The sequence below is a fragment of the Cantharellus anzutake genome (assembly GCF_015039405.1).
Source record: "Cantharellus anzutake strain C23 chromosome Unknown EI90scaffold_109, whole genome shotgun sequence".
In the NCBI taxonomy this organism is placed as follows: Eukaryota; Fungi; Basidiomycota; class Agaricomycetes; order Cantharellales; family Hydnaceae; genus Cantharellus; species Cantharellus anzutake.
In genome coordinates this window covers 217,694-230,381 of record NW_024067059.1, presented here as the reverse complement: position 1 = coordinate 230,381, position 12,688 = coordinate 217,694, and the positions used below count along the sequence as shown (strand labels likewise).

At 49.6% G+C, this 12,688-nt stretch overlaps 1 protein-coding gene across 1 annotated transcript; it reads left to right on the top strand.

Annotated features, from left to right (window-relative positions):
* Positions 1-678: 678 nt before the first annotated feature.
* Positions 679-1,467, top strand: EI90DRAFT_3021350 (uncharacterized protein; the record flags this gene model as incomplete). The annotated part of the gene is made up of 3 exons (XM_039057637.1): positions 679-936; positions 1,108-1,215; positions 1,273-1,467. 3 exons carry the CDS (start codon positions 679-681, stop codon positions 1,465-1,467), a joined length of 561 nt encoding a protein of 186 aa, XP_038909484.1.
* Between the last annotated feature and the right edge of the window lie 11,221 nt (positions 1,468-12,688).

Below are 12,688 nucleotides of genomic sequence, written 5' to 3'. Positions count from 1 at the left end.
GGGCCAAGCTGAGCAGAGCTAACGGAGTTAAACATTAGCCAATTGAATATTACCGACAAGTTGGGTTATGGGGTTAACGGAATGGTAGGCGATAACCCAGAAACAGAAAGGAGGGATAGGCCCGAAGGTGGGCTTGCAGGGCAAGTGAGTGAATTGCCCAGTGGAGGCGGGAGTGTGCTAGTGGACATCGGAGCTGTCCAGAAACCTTCGGGGCACCATACTTAGGGAGGTGTAGGTAATATATTGAAAAGAGGGGGTGGTGACCATCGAAGAGAAGCGGAGGTGGTTGCAGAATATGGGAGCTCTGAGGTTAGTGAGGAAGGAGCAGAGGTAGTCCGGAGAGTTCGGAGGTAGTGGAAGTCGATGGCTGAGTATGGATATGACAGTCCACCCAGGTCAATGTTCCCCTCTACCCAGGTCAATGGGGACCCATTTCCATGCTCAATCCTGCGCCCATATACACTCTGCCTAGTACACCCCAAACTCAGGTTGCCGCAGCAGGGCCAGCTCAGGCATCAGTCTTAGGGGCTAAGTCGGGGAACAGGCAGGTCAAAGGAAAAGACAAAGAGAAATCCAATGAGAAAGGTACGAAAGGTATGTCCCAATGTTTTATTACTTCTTTGGACCTCACCGAGATACTTCTGATCAGAATTTGAGTATCAATTCATGTTGAACACGATGGATCCGAAGAAACAGAACAAAACCATCTACTTTCCAGACTTGAAGTCCCAATCACCAGAAGAGGTTCTCAATGGAATTCTCATTAGGATGAAGGTGGACCTCTCCATGCACCAGATCGGATATCGTTTATCCAATGAGAAGGAATCCATCTTCACTCAGATCTGCAATGTGGATGATTTCACTTGCACTATTCATGCACAGCATGATATTCAATCTCGTGCATACAAATCAAAGAAACTACGAATTGTTAATAAGGTTTGTGGTCCACTGTGCTACCCACATGAGTCTTAAGTGTTGGGGTCTATCTAGGATGCCGTCAAAAAAGAGCTTTGACCTATGGCAATCAAGAAGTGCTGTAGAGCCACAACCCCATCTGTTGACAACACTTCATCCATGCATCGAGTAATTTATGATGAACTTCACAAGAGACTCTTCTGCCATGGTTGTGGGCAATGCTGTTACTGCCATCCTGATGCTAATTTCCACCATTTGCATGTCACAAATGAGGCCCTTTCCCTTTGGGCGAAAGCATTGGTATGTCCAAGTCCATCTCACTCATGCTTTCACTTTCTAAAGCTGATGATCCCATAGGCCGATGGGGTCAAAGGAGTCTCCTTTGTTGAGCCACCCAAGAGTCGTTTATTTAGTGCTTCACCTCTCAAACCTCTCACGCAATTGGATGATCCCCATACCTGGAAGCGTGACCAATCAACTTCTCCTCCTTCTCCGACTCAGATGCCAGCCAAGTGCAGGAAGGCCCATTTGGAAGCTACTCGCAATATATGAGCACTCTCAAAGGACTTCCAGAATACCAAACAGTCCGTGGTTGACTGTCAAGTCCAAGTCCCGTGCTCAATCACCACTTCAGAGAATAAACCCGTGGTTAGGGCTCCTAGCGGATCGGATAACACTCGGATATCCGCGGATGCGGATTTGGCTTTTGACAGGATAATATCCGCGGATCTATTGTCGCTACTGTTCTAGATACCCCTCCTATGTTTCTATATTTTCTTCCAATTTTTTCAAGTCTTATTTGACCACCCAGGCCTGTTATTCCCAAATTAGGCATTTGACCTCCAAGTTTTCCACCATTCTCCCCATATTTCCATCAGTTCTCCACCAATATGGACAGATTTGGGATTGTTAGAAAGCTCTTGTCAAGGACAATTCTGACGAAATGCAACTTTGGAACATTTTATCTACAATCCGCGGTTGATCCGCATATCCGCGGATTTCTAACCGCCGGATACGGATTTTATTTCAAACCTCTAAAAATCCGCGGATTCTGATCCAGATCCGATCCGCTAGGAGCCATACCCGTGGTCCTAGTCCCAGCAACTCCGAGTCCAGGGACCCATTCATATGTTCTAGATCTTTCTCCGAGTCCAGTCAAACATGCTTCGACTTCACAGCACACCCACATCTCTCAAACCCAGACAAACTCTCAGGGAAAAAATTGGCGTTTTACTACTTGTGTGCAACATGAGAACAAGCCCGCATTGCCTCCATCTCCTTCCATTATTGAAATATCCTCCGATTCAAGCACTCTGGAGGAGTGCATTGCATTACCCTCGCCACCAGTGGCACACATTGGTCCTGACTCCGACCACGCATCTAATGGTAATGATGAATATGATGGTGAGACTGCTCAAGATGAACTGGCCAATGATTCGTGGGAGGAAATCTGGTAATTTCTCTAGCAATTCTGCTGTACTATACAAGCCCCCATGGATGGTGGGTTTTCTGTATGAATTCATCCTATGGATGTCTACTCACTGTATATCACTAGTCCCTCACTTGCATAATGTCTTCACTTGCCCTGTATATTCTACACATGCAAGTATAATGTACATAGGTTTTGTTTGAATGTAGTATAGGAAGAAATGAAATAACGTTGCAGCTTAGATGTAACCTGAGTGCCTGAACCATCCACCGGCTTGACATCTTGTCACGGAGAACACAACTGTTACAGGAATGGGTTCCGGGGAACCCAACCTGAGCCGTTCGGCTCACTAATGGAGGTGGCTGCGTAGCCATCGGAGGGAGAGCAGAATAGGATGAGGGTATGGGAGTACAACCTGTGTGTCGGCCAACGGTAACTTGGCGCTCTTGGGAGCGTACCGGTAGCGAGTATGATGTGGGCTCCTTGAGGGAGCCACCTGGCTGTCTGCTAACGGGGACTTGGCGCTCCTGGGAGCGTGCCGGTAGCAGGTGTGCTGGGAGTGTCTGGCTAGTGGTGACTTGGCGCTCAATGGAGCGTACCAGTAGTGAGGGATAATGGGACTCCCAAAGGGAGTCACCCAGTTGGTGGCTATCGGTGACTTGGTGCTCATGGGAGCGTACCAGTAGCGGGAGTTGTTGGGGAAAGCGGGCTGGTGGACCAGTGCACGGTAGTGGGTGACCATGGGAAGTGGGACCTGCGGGTGCGTGGCCAGGCATCCTGGAGCTGCCTGGACCGTATCCTTCTCCTGAGGAGGTGGGATAGGCTACAGTTCCTGATAGGGAACTTCTGGTTGGATGGGAGTAACCACTCGACCACCCGGTGGACTGGTGGGAGTGGACAGCAGGAGGTTGGGCATGGGAATGCCCTCCTCGTTGCAGTTTTGTCATGGAGAGGAGGAATAGGGAGGTGGACATGGTTCCAGGGTTACAGGTTGAGTTTACAGTGGTGGCACAATGGTGAGGATGTTACAATCGCGGTACAAGGTTTTTGGGTTATGTGTTTGATAATGAGAAAACATCTCGGCAATTACCATACATGTCATATGACTTGTATCTATCTAATACAAATGTTATAATGGCCAAAGGAAGTCCTTTGGAAATCAACAAATCCCCCAGCCAGCACCAAAACCCAGTGGGAAAGCTTGGCATGGGGTTTGGCAGAGAATGAAGTGAGAAGAAGTAAGAAATATCTTATCTGTGTGCCTGGTCTATAGGAGTCTAGGCCCATTTCCATAGCAAAGGGCCTCAAGGTCTGGTTGCCTGTCACGGACCATAAGATTCTCCATTTCCATAACAACAACTCTTATGAGTAACTCAGCTGCTCAGTAGTGTGACCCAGAGGAAAACTCATTGTTGACATAGTCTCGGTCCTGTCGGAGGCTTTGCTTGATCGTGGAGAATGCCAACTCTATTGGGTTAAAGTCAGGGGAATAAGGTGGGAGATATTCAAGGACAACACTGCTACAATATATCTTAGTATATCAAATGCCTCTAGATTGAGAACCACGTGCACCGCTCATGACACATCTCTAGCAAGTGTCAGGGGACAGACCCCAGGTCCCCATGACCCCTCTCTATGGCCCACAGTCTAACCTGTGAACAGCCCTGTCCAGGGCACAACTACTGTGGGTAAGAAAGTGATATAAACAAAGGGGCAAGTAGATACACTTGCCTACTGTGGGTAAGAAAGTGAGAAGAAGGTTAACTTCTCACTTTCCCACAGTGGCCCCAATATGGCGAAAACTTCCGGGGATACCCGGAAGTCACATGAGGTGGGATCCGGGGTCGGATCATGCGGTGCACGGAGCATGCGGCGCGGGAAATGTGTGGGAAGTGGAGCGGGTCCGGATGCGGGTCCGGGTCCGGGCTAAGTCAGGGTATGTGCCCTGACAGCAAGGTATCAGATTTATGAATGGACGCATTGTCCATAACAAGGACAGATTGGGGCTGGGGATATGGGTTCATGTGAATGAGAAGGGAAGCAATGAAGTCATTGAATGATTCAGTGGTATATGCATTTTTTTGCATATCGACGTGAATGATTCCATTGACCGACAGGGCAGGAAGAACAGAGTACCTGAAGAGTAAAAATTGAATATTGTGGTTACCAATTAAATGCTCAGTACAAACTTAGTGCCACGGACAAAGAAATCACGTTGGTGAGCCCTATCTCCACAAGGGGCCCAGCCATATGTACGTGATGATGTATGACGGTTGACCCCTGTCTCATCCACAAAAACAAGTTGACTAGCATTGTAAGTCACCCTCATATGCCTCCTGAAATCTGCTCGGAGCTGTTCATCATGCTCAGCTGCTGGCCTCTGGATCTAGTAAACAGGCACTTATCAGGGTTTGAAAGGCAGTTGGGAGTCAGAAGATAAACCTTCTTTCTGGTGAGACCGTGCCTATGTAGCGCTCTGGAAATCGTCCAAGTGCTTGTTTCAATCCCAAGCTCATTTCTAAGCCCAGCCTGTAATTCATCAAGGTACAAATCCGGCTTTTGTTCGATGAGGCTGTCAAGGAACTTGAGATCATACACCACAAGTTCTATTTAGACACGATTTTTGTACTTACATTCACTGCATGGATACTAAGCGCTCGATGTCGCCCTCATGTTTCAACTTGATCCTGATGGTGTGCATATGGAGCAGTGAGCAACTTCCAAACAGTGCATTCGGACACTCCCAAGGCCTCAGCAATCTCTTGTTGGGTCATCCTTGAAGATAATGACACCAAGATGTCCTTCATGCTGTGCTCAAGATGTTTTCCCATGTTAGCTAGACAGAGTTCATGGTTTGTTGATGCAGGGGCAATGAGTTTGGGTGCTAAGCACCACATTTAGGGGAAGTTCTATGGTGCCATTGGGGTTTCCATTCAAATCCTGGTTTTGGTAGCAGGTGACTCCACCCCAGATCACTTCCGCCAAAATCGAAACCAGCAGATTTTTTTGCACTTCGCTGTAACCCAACACCCCAAAGCAGCCCGATTAAAGGGCAGTCAGGATTGAGGGAGAAGAACAACAGCTATCTCACCATCAGGAATGAACATGACTCTCGCTCATGTTCAGAGTCTCCTTCCTCCACAGCAAGTACAGGTGGAGAGCCTGTCACCTATGACCACCTCCTTAGGTGTGCACTGTCATATCCGTGCATACCCGACCCCGACCCGACTTCCGGACCTCCACCCTCTTCACCTCCGGAGTCATAACCTACCGCTGCCGTTCCGATACTCACCTTCGGTCCTGGCAACACACCACCTCCTACTACTCCGCTCCCCTCCACAACACCTCCACCCTCCCGTCATCCCCCTACGCTTCCCCCGTCCGTTCCGATACTCACCTTCGGACCTGACTACTCTCCTTTCCGCCACTCCTTCTTCCTTACCTTTCCCCTCTCTCCTCCCTCTGTTACTCCTCCGCCACCCTTCCGCCAAGTTACGACCTTCCACCGCTGTTCCGTACTTCGCACTCGGACACCGCTCGTACCTTACTCCGAGCCTCCATCATAGTCCCTACCTCAGACTTTGACTCCACCTCGGTCTTAGTCCATTGCATTGGTGACCTCATACTACGTAAACACCATTGCCAATATCCCTCGGACTTTCAACCCCACCTCCGTAACCTCCGTAAGCTCCGCAACCCCCGAGCTTCGCGGATCGCCTTCGGCACTCTCGCCGCTTGTAATGTATTTCTCGCATTTTCCCCTCATCCCTATTTGGACTACTGCTTCTTCCTATTCTAGCCAGTTAGTCATCATCCCCACTTCCCCTCATCCTCCTGCCCCTCTGGGCCTCGCCCTCCCTACCTCCTTTCGGATGTATCACAGGTCCTGCCTTATGACCTTCGGTACCGCTCCGCTCCTTCTACCCTTTGTTCCTGTTCAGACGTCTTCGTTCCGATTCGGTTACCCTTTGTTTTCCTTGTGCTTTTGCCCCTTCCATTATATATATTGGCGCTTGTACATACTCGTTTTGGTTTAGTCCGAAATCGACCTGAAATGCCCCCTAGAGACTTCCTGCTCACCTACTGTGAAATTAAGGACCAAATGGACAAACAGCAATGGCACAGCGCTCCGCTTGAGTCGCTGAGGCCAAGGTCCCTCCACGCTAAGTCTCCGATTCCACTCCGGAGTCGTCTGAATCCGCCCATTCTAACATGCACAGAACAGGGTGTGGAGGGTGGCTATAAAGGCTGCTGCAATCCTTTGTTCAGAAGCACTCAAGCATGAGGATGTTGAACTCCTTGTTAAGGTCGATGTCATTGCTGAGCAAATTAAAAGCAGGTGGTCGCCACTTGGTGGGCTGGATACTTCCTTGCATTGGTGGCTCATTAATGATGCTGGGGAAGAACTTCTTCTAAATAAAGGGGCTGATGTTGGGAAGGTTGCTAGGTCCGTTGCTCAGCTTCTTGACGAGGTGGAGGCCAGCAAAGAAAGGGATGGGGCAATGGACAAATGGATCACCAGGCTGCCACACAGGGCATCCTGAGGGTAGATAGCCAATCCTAACATTTGGGCCTAGTGGTAATCAGTATTCTACAAATTTATTTTTGGTGCTTGGTTGAAATGAAATGCCACTAAGTACACTTATTTATAAGGACATAAGGATCAAGTTGAGTAAAAATTAAAATGGTTTACACAGCATTCAATAGCCAGATGTAAGAGGATTAGATGACATATATCATACAACATCATTTCATGCTGTGCCAAACAAGAACACATAATCTATGTTGCACGAAATAATTGGGTAGAAGATGCCGGAGTATATGGTGGCATAGACAACAAATACGAACAGCTGCTGTGCAATGTTAGGCAACTCTCCGACTACAGTTTTCCATATAGATCCTCCCTGGTTGGCTTGTTTGGAGGAGCAGGTGGGAACTCTGCCACTTTGAGTGTGAAGAGCCCGGTTTTTGGCTGCCAGCGAATGGACTCAAACTCCTCTTGAGATGGGTTCCCGGACTTCCTTAACACCCCATTCGATCGACATTTGATGCCCTCAAAAAGTTGCCTTCCAGTGCTGGAAATGAAACAGACAACACTGGAGTAGATAGAGCCCTCCGAAAGGTAGATCCGTTGATGGAATGCGCACCTGAAGCGCTGAAGGCAACAAAGGATGAGACAAAAACAAAGGAGTCCAAGATATTCCTCTTGGTAGGCCTGCACAAGCACATCCTTGTGCTTCACACCTGAAGGTCACCTCAATGATGTTGAATGGCAAGCATCCTTGGCCGGCTGTCGCCATTATAATTGGGAAGCGATTATACTTGAAAAGATCTTGCGAGTACATCCGCATCCACAGCTCTGTTATCTCGGCTAGCAGTGTGTCTGGGCCTTGAGGGATGAGTGGTGCTGGAGCGTGATCCAGGAGGATTTTGGTGGTGGCTTCATCGTATGGGCGAGAAAAGACCTTGCCGATGTACCCAAGCTCATAGATGCCAGTATACCCGCTTGGGGTGTAGTCATGGATGTTGATATCTCTGAGAATTGCACCTGAAAATCTTGATTGGAGGTATCACCTGAGACTCTCATTGCATTCCTGTGTCTTGCAAAGCAACTTCAGAGTGTGCATCGAGCCATCCCAGCCCTCCACTTTCCGATTCAAGGAGGGATCACAGACTTCTCAAACGGCAAGAATGCCCCGTGTCTTGACCGCTTCCAAGTCATCACATAGCTCCAGTACCGGACCTGATAGGCATATTGTTATGGAAATGGGAAATTTCCCAATTTAGACTCTTATGGGCCCTGCACACACCCAAATCACATGATATGTAAATAAATAGAGTTTATCGAACTATTACCATCTGAAAACCCATTTGTTAAACTATCTGTTAAACTTCATGTTACAACATCTATAACAACATCTGTAACTTCGTATGAACCCTCTTCCCCAACCTTTCCCCTTTCCTGTGCCTCGAACAGATGAAAATGGGCGCTTCCGGCCCCATTTTTGTAACACATATGGATATGCCAACCCAAACATCAGCAGTGGCAGAGTCAACCCTAGATGACAAAAAAGCGCTAGACAGGCCAATAAAGGGTACAGATTGATTAGATGATGGAAGGGGATGGTTAGGTTGGTAGTACGAGAGAGGTATTTCAACAAATGCTGTCAACGGTGGAGTATGGGTGCCAATGGTGAATGGAATTCTCATCTTTTCCCATTTTGTTCCTTCCAGGGTCACTCTATGGTGAAGGCCCTCTTTGTATTTTAAATCCAGCCAGACTCCTTGTAGCACACTCTTCATTGTAACAGTGAAGTTGCTGCACAGAATAGGATCCCCCTTGGGGGCGAGCGCATTCAGGCATTGCTCCATGACAAATTGCTGACTGGAGGAATCATCTTGTGGAGCCGCGAGCACATAATGCTGAGGGCAAGAACATGTGATGGTTCCCATAACAACAAAATCGAACCCGACAATAATATCCCCCTTCACAATGCCTCTCGAGTCTTTGGATTGAGCACAGTTCCGTATCTCCTGTTGAAGGGCATGCTCTGCTGCATGATCAGATAGAGGGGGACATGATCGACAAACTGCAAAGCGCTTTTCACCATATTCCACACTCCAATGGAGAATTCCCCACCGTTCTAGAGTGAGGGCAAAGGCTTGGGCAGAGGTGCTGAGAGTGAGGTCATGAACCTCAGAGTGAGTGCCGTCTGAGCCGTCAAAAATAGTTCCAATGGCTATCTCTTGAACTGGCCATGTCAGAAGTTCCATACCACCCAATACAGCACACACATCGAGGGAAATGACAAAGAAGTCCTTGTAGTCCTCCAATCTGGCACTCGATCTTGCCAACAGTTTCACAATGATATGTCTCGGATCCCACAATCATGCGGGATTGAAGCAGCTTGTCAAGATAGAGCTCCGACTCGTGCTTGAGTATTATGATGATTTCACGGTGAGAGGGAAGGATTTCTGCTTGGCAGAGACGAGAGACAGTGCTCTGAACAAGGCAAAGGAGTTGCTTCAGCATGGACTGTGTGCCTAAGAGTCTCTCTCTCCACTCAGATGTTGGGAGCCAATTCAAACCATCAGGAGCATGAAGCAAGTCGATGTTAATGAGTGGCGCTTTGATATAATGAAAAGGGGGGTGGAGCTCAATGAGTGCAAGGTATGGGCAGAGTGGATCGAAGCTGACTGGTCTCCAGCAAAAGTCCATGAACTCTTGATATTTTGGAGAAGCGTTCAAGATGCTTGTCTTCACTGAGGGTGTAGCACTCACCCAGGAGGCATATGTTCCATTGTAGGGGCAAATCTTATCAGTATTTACGGCCACAATGTGGATCAGCATCTGACGGTATGCCTGCTTGATACTACCTTCTAGACATCCTCTATGTATTAGGCTGGAGGTATCCTGATGAAAAGGAAACAGTAGACAGCTTACGAGATAACTCCATTCTCCATTTCTCAACATGGCTTGCAGCCTCAGGACCGGGGGAAAGTAGCGGAACAGGTGAACAAGGTGCACCTATCAACATCGTCATGAGAATAGCAAATAGGACATTACTAAACATACTATGCATACCTCAAATGATCATAGCGTTGTAAGTGGGCTAGGGATCTAACCCAGCAAGCAAACAGGAAAGGATGGGGACTGGATTGGTTTCCAGCAGGTCAGGGAAAAGTGGGTAAAGGGAAATATGGTAATGGTCTGGTGTGTTACTGTCAGGGACGTGTCTGGGGTAGAGGGGGTCCGGGTGTAGCGCCTGGCAGAGGGACCCTCCCGGGGTGCAAAGTGGGCATGTGTACTGGTGGGCCCGAAGTGGGACAACAGTCCCTGGCCACTCAGGCTGAGGTGGGAAAGGTGAATTGTTATTAAAGGGGAAGACTACACTACTTACCTGAAGTGGAAAAGGTGAGAAGAAGGTTACTTCTTTGGTTCCCACTTCAGGTACATTTATGTACATGCAGCTTGGGTCATATGATGGGTGCCATGTCATCCTCGGAGTGTCAGGGATGCATCCGGGGTCAAGGGGGCCCGGGTGTAATGCCTGGCACTGAGGCCGTCACGGGGTGTGGAGTGGGCATGTGTACTGATGGGCCTGATGCAGGATGATGGTCCCTGGCCACTCAGACTGAAGTGGGAATCATGAGAAGAAGGTTACTTCTTCGGTTCCCACCCCAGGTACTTTTATGTACATGTGGCTTGGGTCACATGAGGTTTGCCACATCACCCCACATACAGCCACAGTCATCCAGGTGTCCCCATGGGGGATCCTGAGGGTGTGTGCTGCACATGCATGTGCTGGGTTGCACCGTGAGGCCGTCCAGGTCATCCGGGGCTGGGTGTGTCATGGGCGCATCGCAGGCAGGTCAATAGTACATAGATATGGAGAAAGGTTGTCCATGTAGATAAAGATAGAAGAAAGAACAAAAGAGCAAAAGAACAAAAGGACAAAAGGAAGAACAAGAAATGAAGAACAGTGATGAAGGGTGAGGAATAGAGGTGAGCGGGATACTGGGTGAGGGCGGGTGGAGCCAGGTCAGGTGGGTGTGCCCTGACATCACCCCCTCCTTAAGCCGCTTCACCTCGAAGTGGCCAGGGGGTTCATTCTCTCCCTTCCTGGGGCATGGGGGTGTGTTTGGTGGAACTCCTCGATCCAGTCAGGGGCATGGATTAGTTGGTCTCGAGGGAGCCATTCATTCTCTGAGTTCAGCCAGCCAGCAAACTTTACTAAATACCAGAGCTTCTGGCATAACCACTTAGAGTCCAGTATTTTCTCCACTTCATATTCTTCCTCTCCATCTACGAGTTCCAGGCCTGGGCAGGGGTTGGGGGGTCGCTCTGCAATCTCATCTGGGTGGTAGGGTCTTACGTTCATCATGGATACGACTGGGTGTACTCCCTTCTGCTGTGTGGTGAGCTGGAGCTTGACAGCAGCTGGGGAGACGACTTTGCACAACGCTTGATAAGGCGATTCTCTCATGAGCTCACTGACCCGGCAAGTGGGTAAGTCCCCCTTGGGTTTTCCCCTTTGTTCCCATTTGTCCTCTATTATGTATATAAGACCTGTACTGTAGTTGATGGCACCTCAGTGCAAAATCGACGACTACTCCCCCAGAGTTCCTGCCCTCTTGTTCTGAAGTTAAGGACCAGACTCCTAAAGCATTACTGAACGTAGGCACAGCGCTCCTCTCCAAGTCGCTGAGGCTGCGGTCCCTCCACTCATTCTCTACCTCCAGCCTCCTTCCAGGGAAAGGTCCATGGACACTTCCCTCCTTGCATGTGCTTGACAGTTATTGCCCTTGGGGTCTTCTCGTTCTCACGGGTGGAGGATGCGTTTCTCCTCTTTTTCTTTGTGATGACTCGATGAAAATTTGGCATCAGCGTTGGCTTACACATGCTGCGGTATTTACATGAGCTATCTTCTACGGGTGGCCAGGACACATCCCTTACCGGTTGCCTGCCTGAAAATCCCCCTGAGGTTCTGCCTCTGGTTTCTCCTCCATTGCCTCTGTCCCTTCGGTCAGCTGTCTCTTCAGCCCTTCCATCAGCGCCCTTAGGTCTTCTGGGTGGAGATGTCATACTCGGCTGACCCTGGGGTGTAGGCACTCTCATGCAAGATACCCTGGGGTGTTACAGTTGTAGCACCACCTCTGGTCAGTCCTCGACCTGTCGAGATCCATCAGCTGGGGGCCTGTCCCTGATGTGGGATGGGCTGCTGGAGTGGGGGGCAGAGGTGTGGGAGTGGGTCATGGGGGGGTCTGTGCAGGTCGCGTCTGGGATGGGGTTGTGGTTAGCAGAGGTCGAGCTGGCAGAAGCAGGGGTCTGGGTGGGGGTGCGCATGGTTGGGTGGCTTGGAAACGTCTCCACTGGTTGTCCAGAAGTGTGGCTTTGTGTTCCCACTTGGCCCAAGTGGTGGGCATGGGGCAGAGGCGGTATATGCTCTCCCTGAGCCGGGAGTTAATCGCCTGCTCGAATCGGTCAACCAGCCCAACATCACCTAGCCTCGAGGTGGGTCCCAATATTCCAAAATCCTGGATAACCTTATCCACGGAGTCAGTCCCTTGGCGGATGACTGCCAACTTCTGTCGGGCTGTGGCCTCCTGGTTCAGGTCCTGGAACATGGCATCGAGTTCCATGTTGAACTCGTCCATGGTAATGGTGGGGGAGCCGGCTGTCAACAGGGTGATTGTCCATTGTGTCGCCCACACCCCTGCGGGTCCTCCCTTCATGTAGGAGAGGACGAAGAGGATCTGGGATAGCTTGGTAGGGAACTTGGCTGCGCGGACATGGAAGTAGATCCCACACTCGGCCTTGAAACAGTTGAGGTCCTCGCTGGC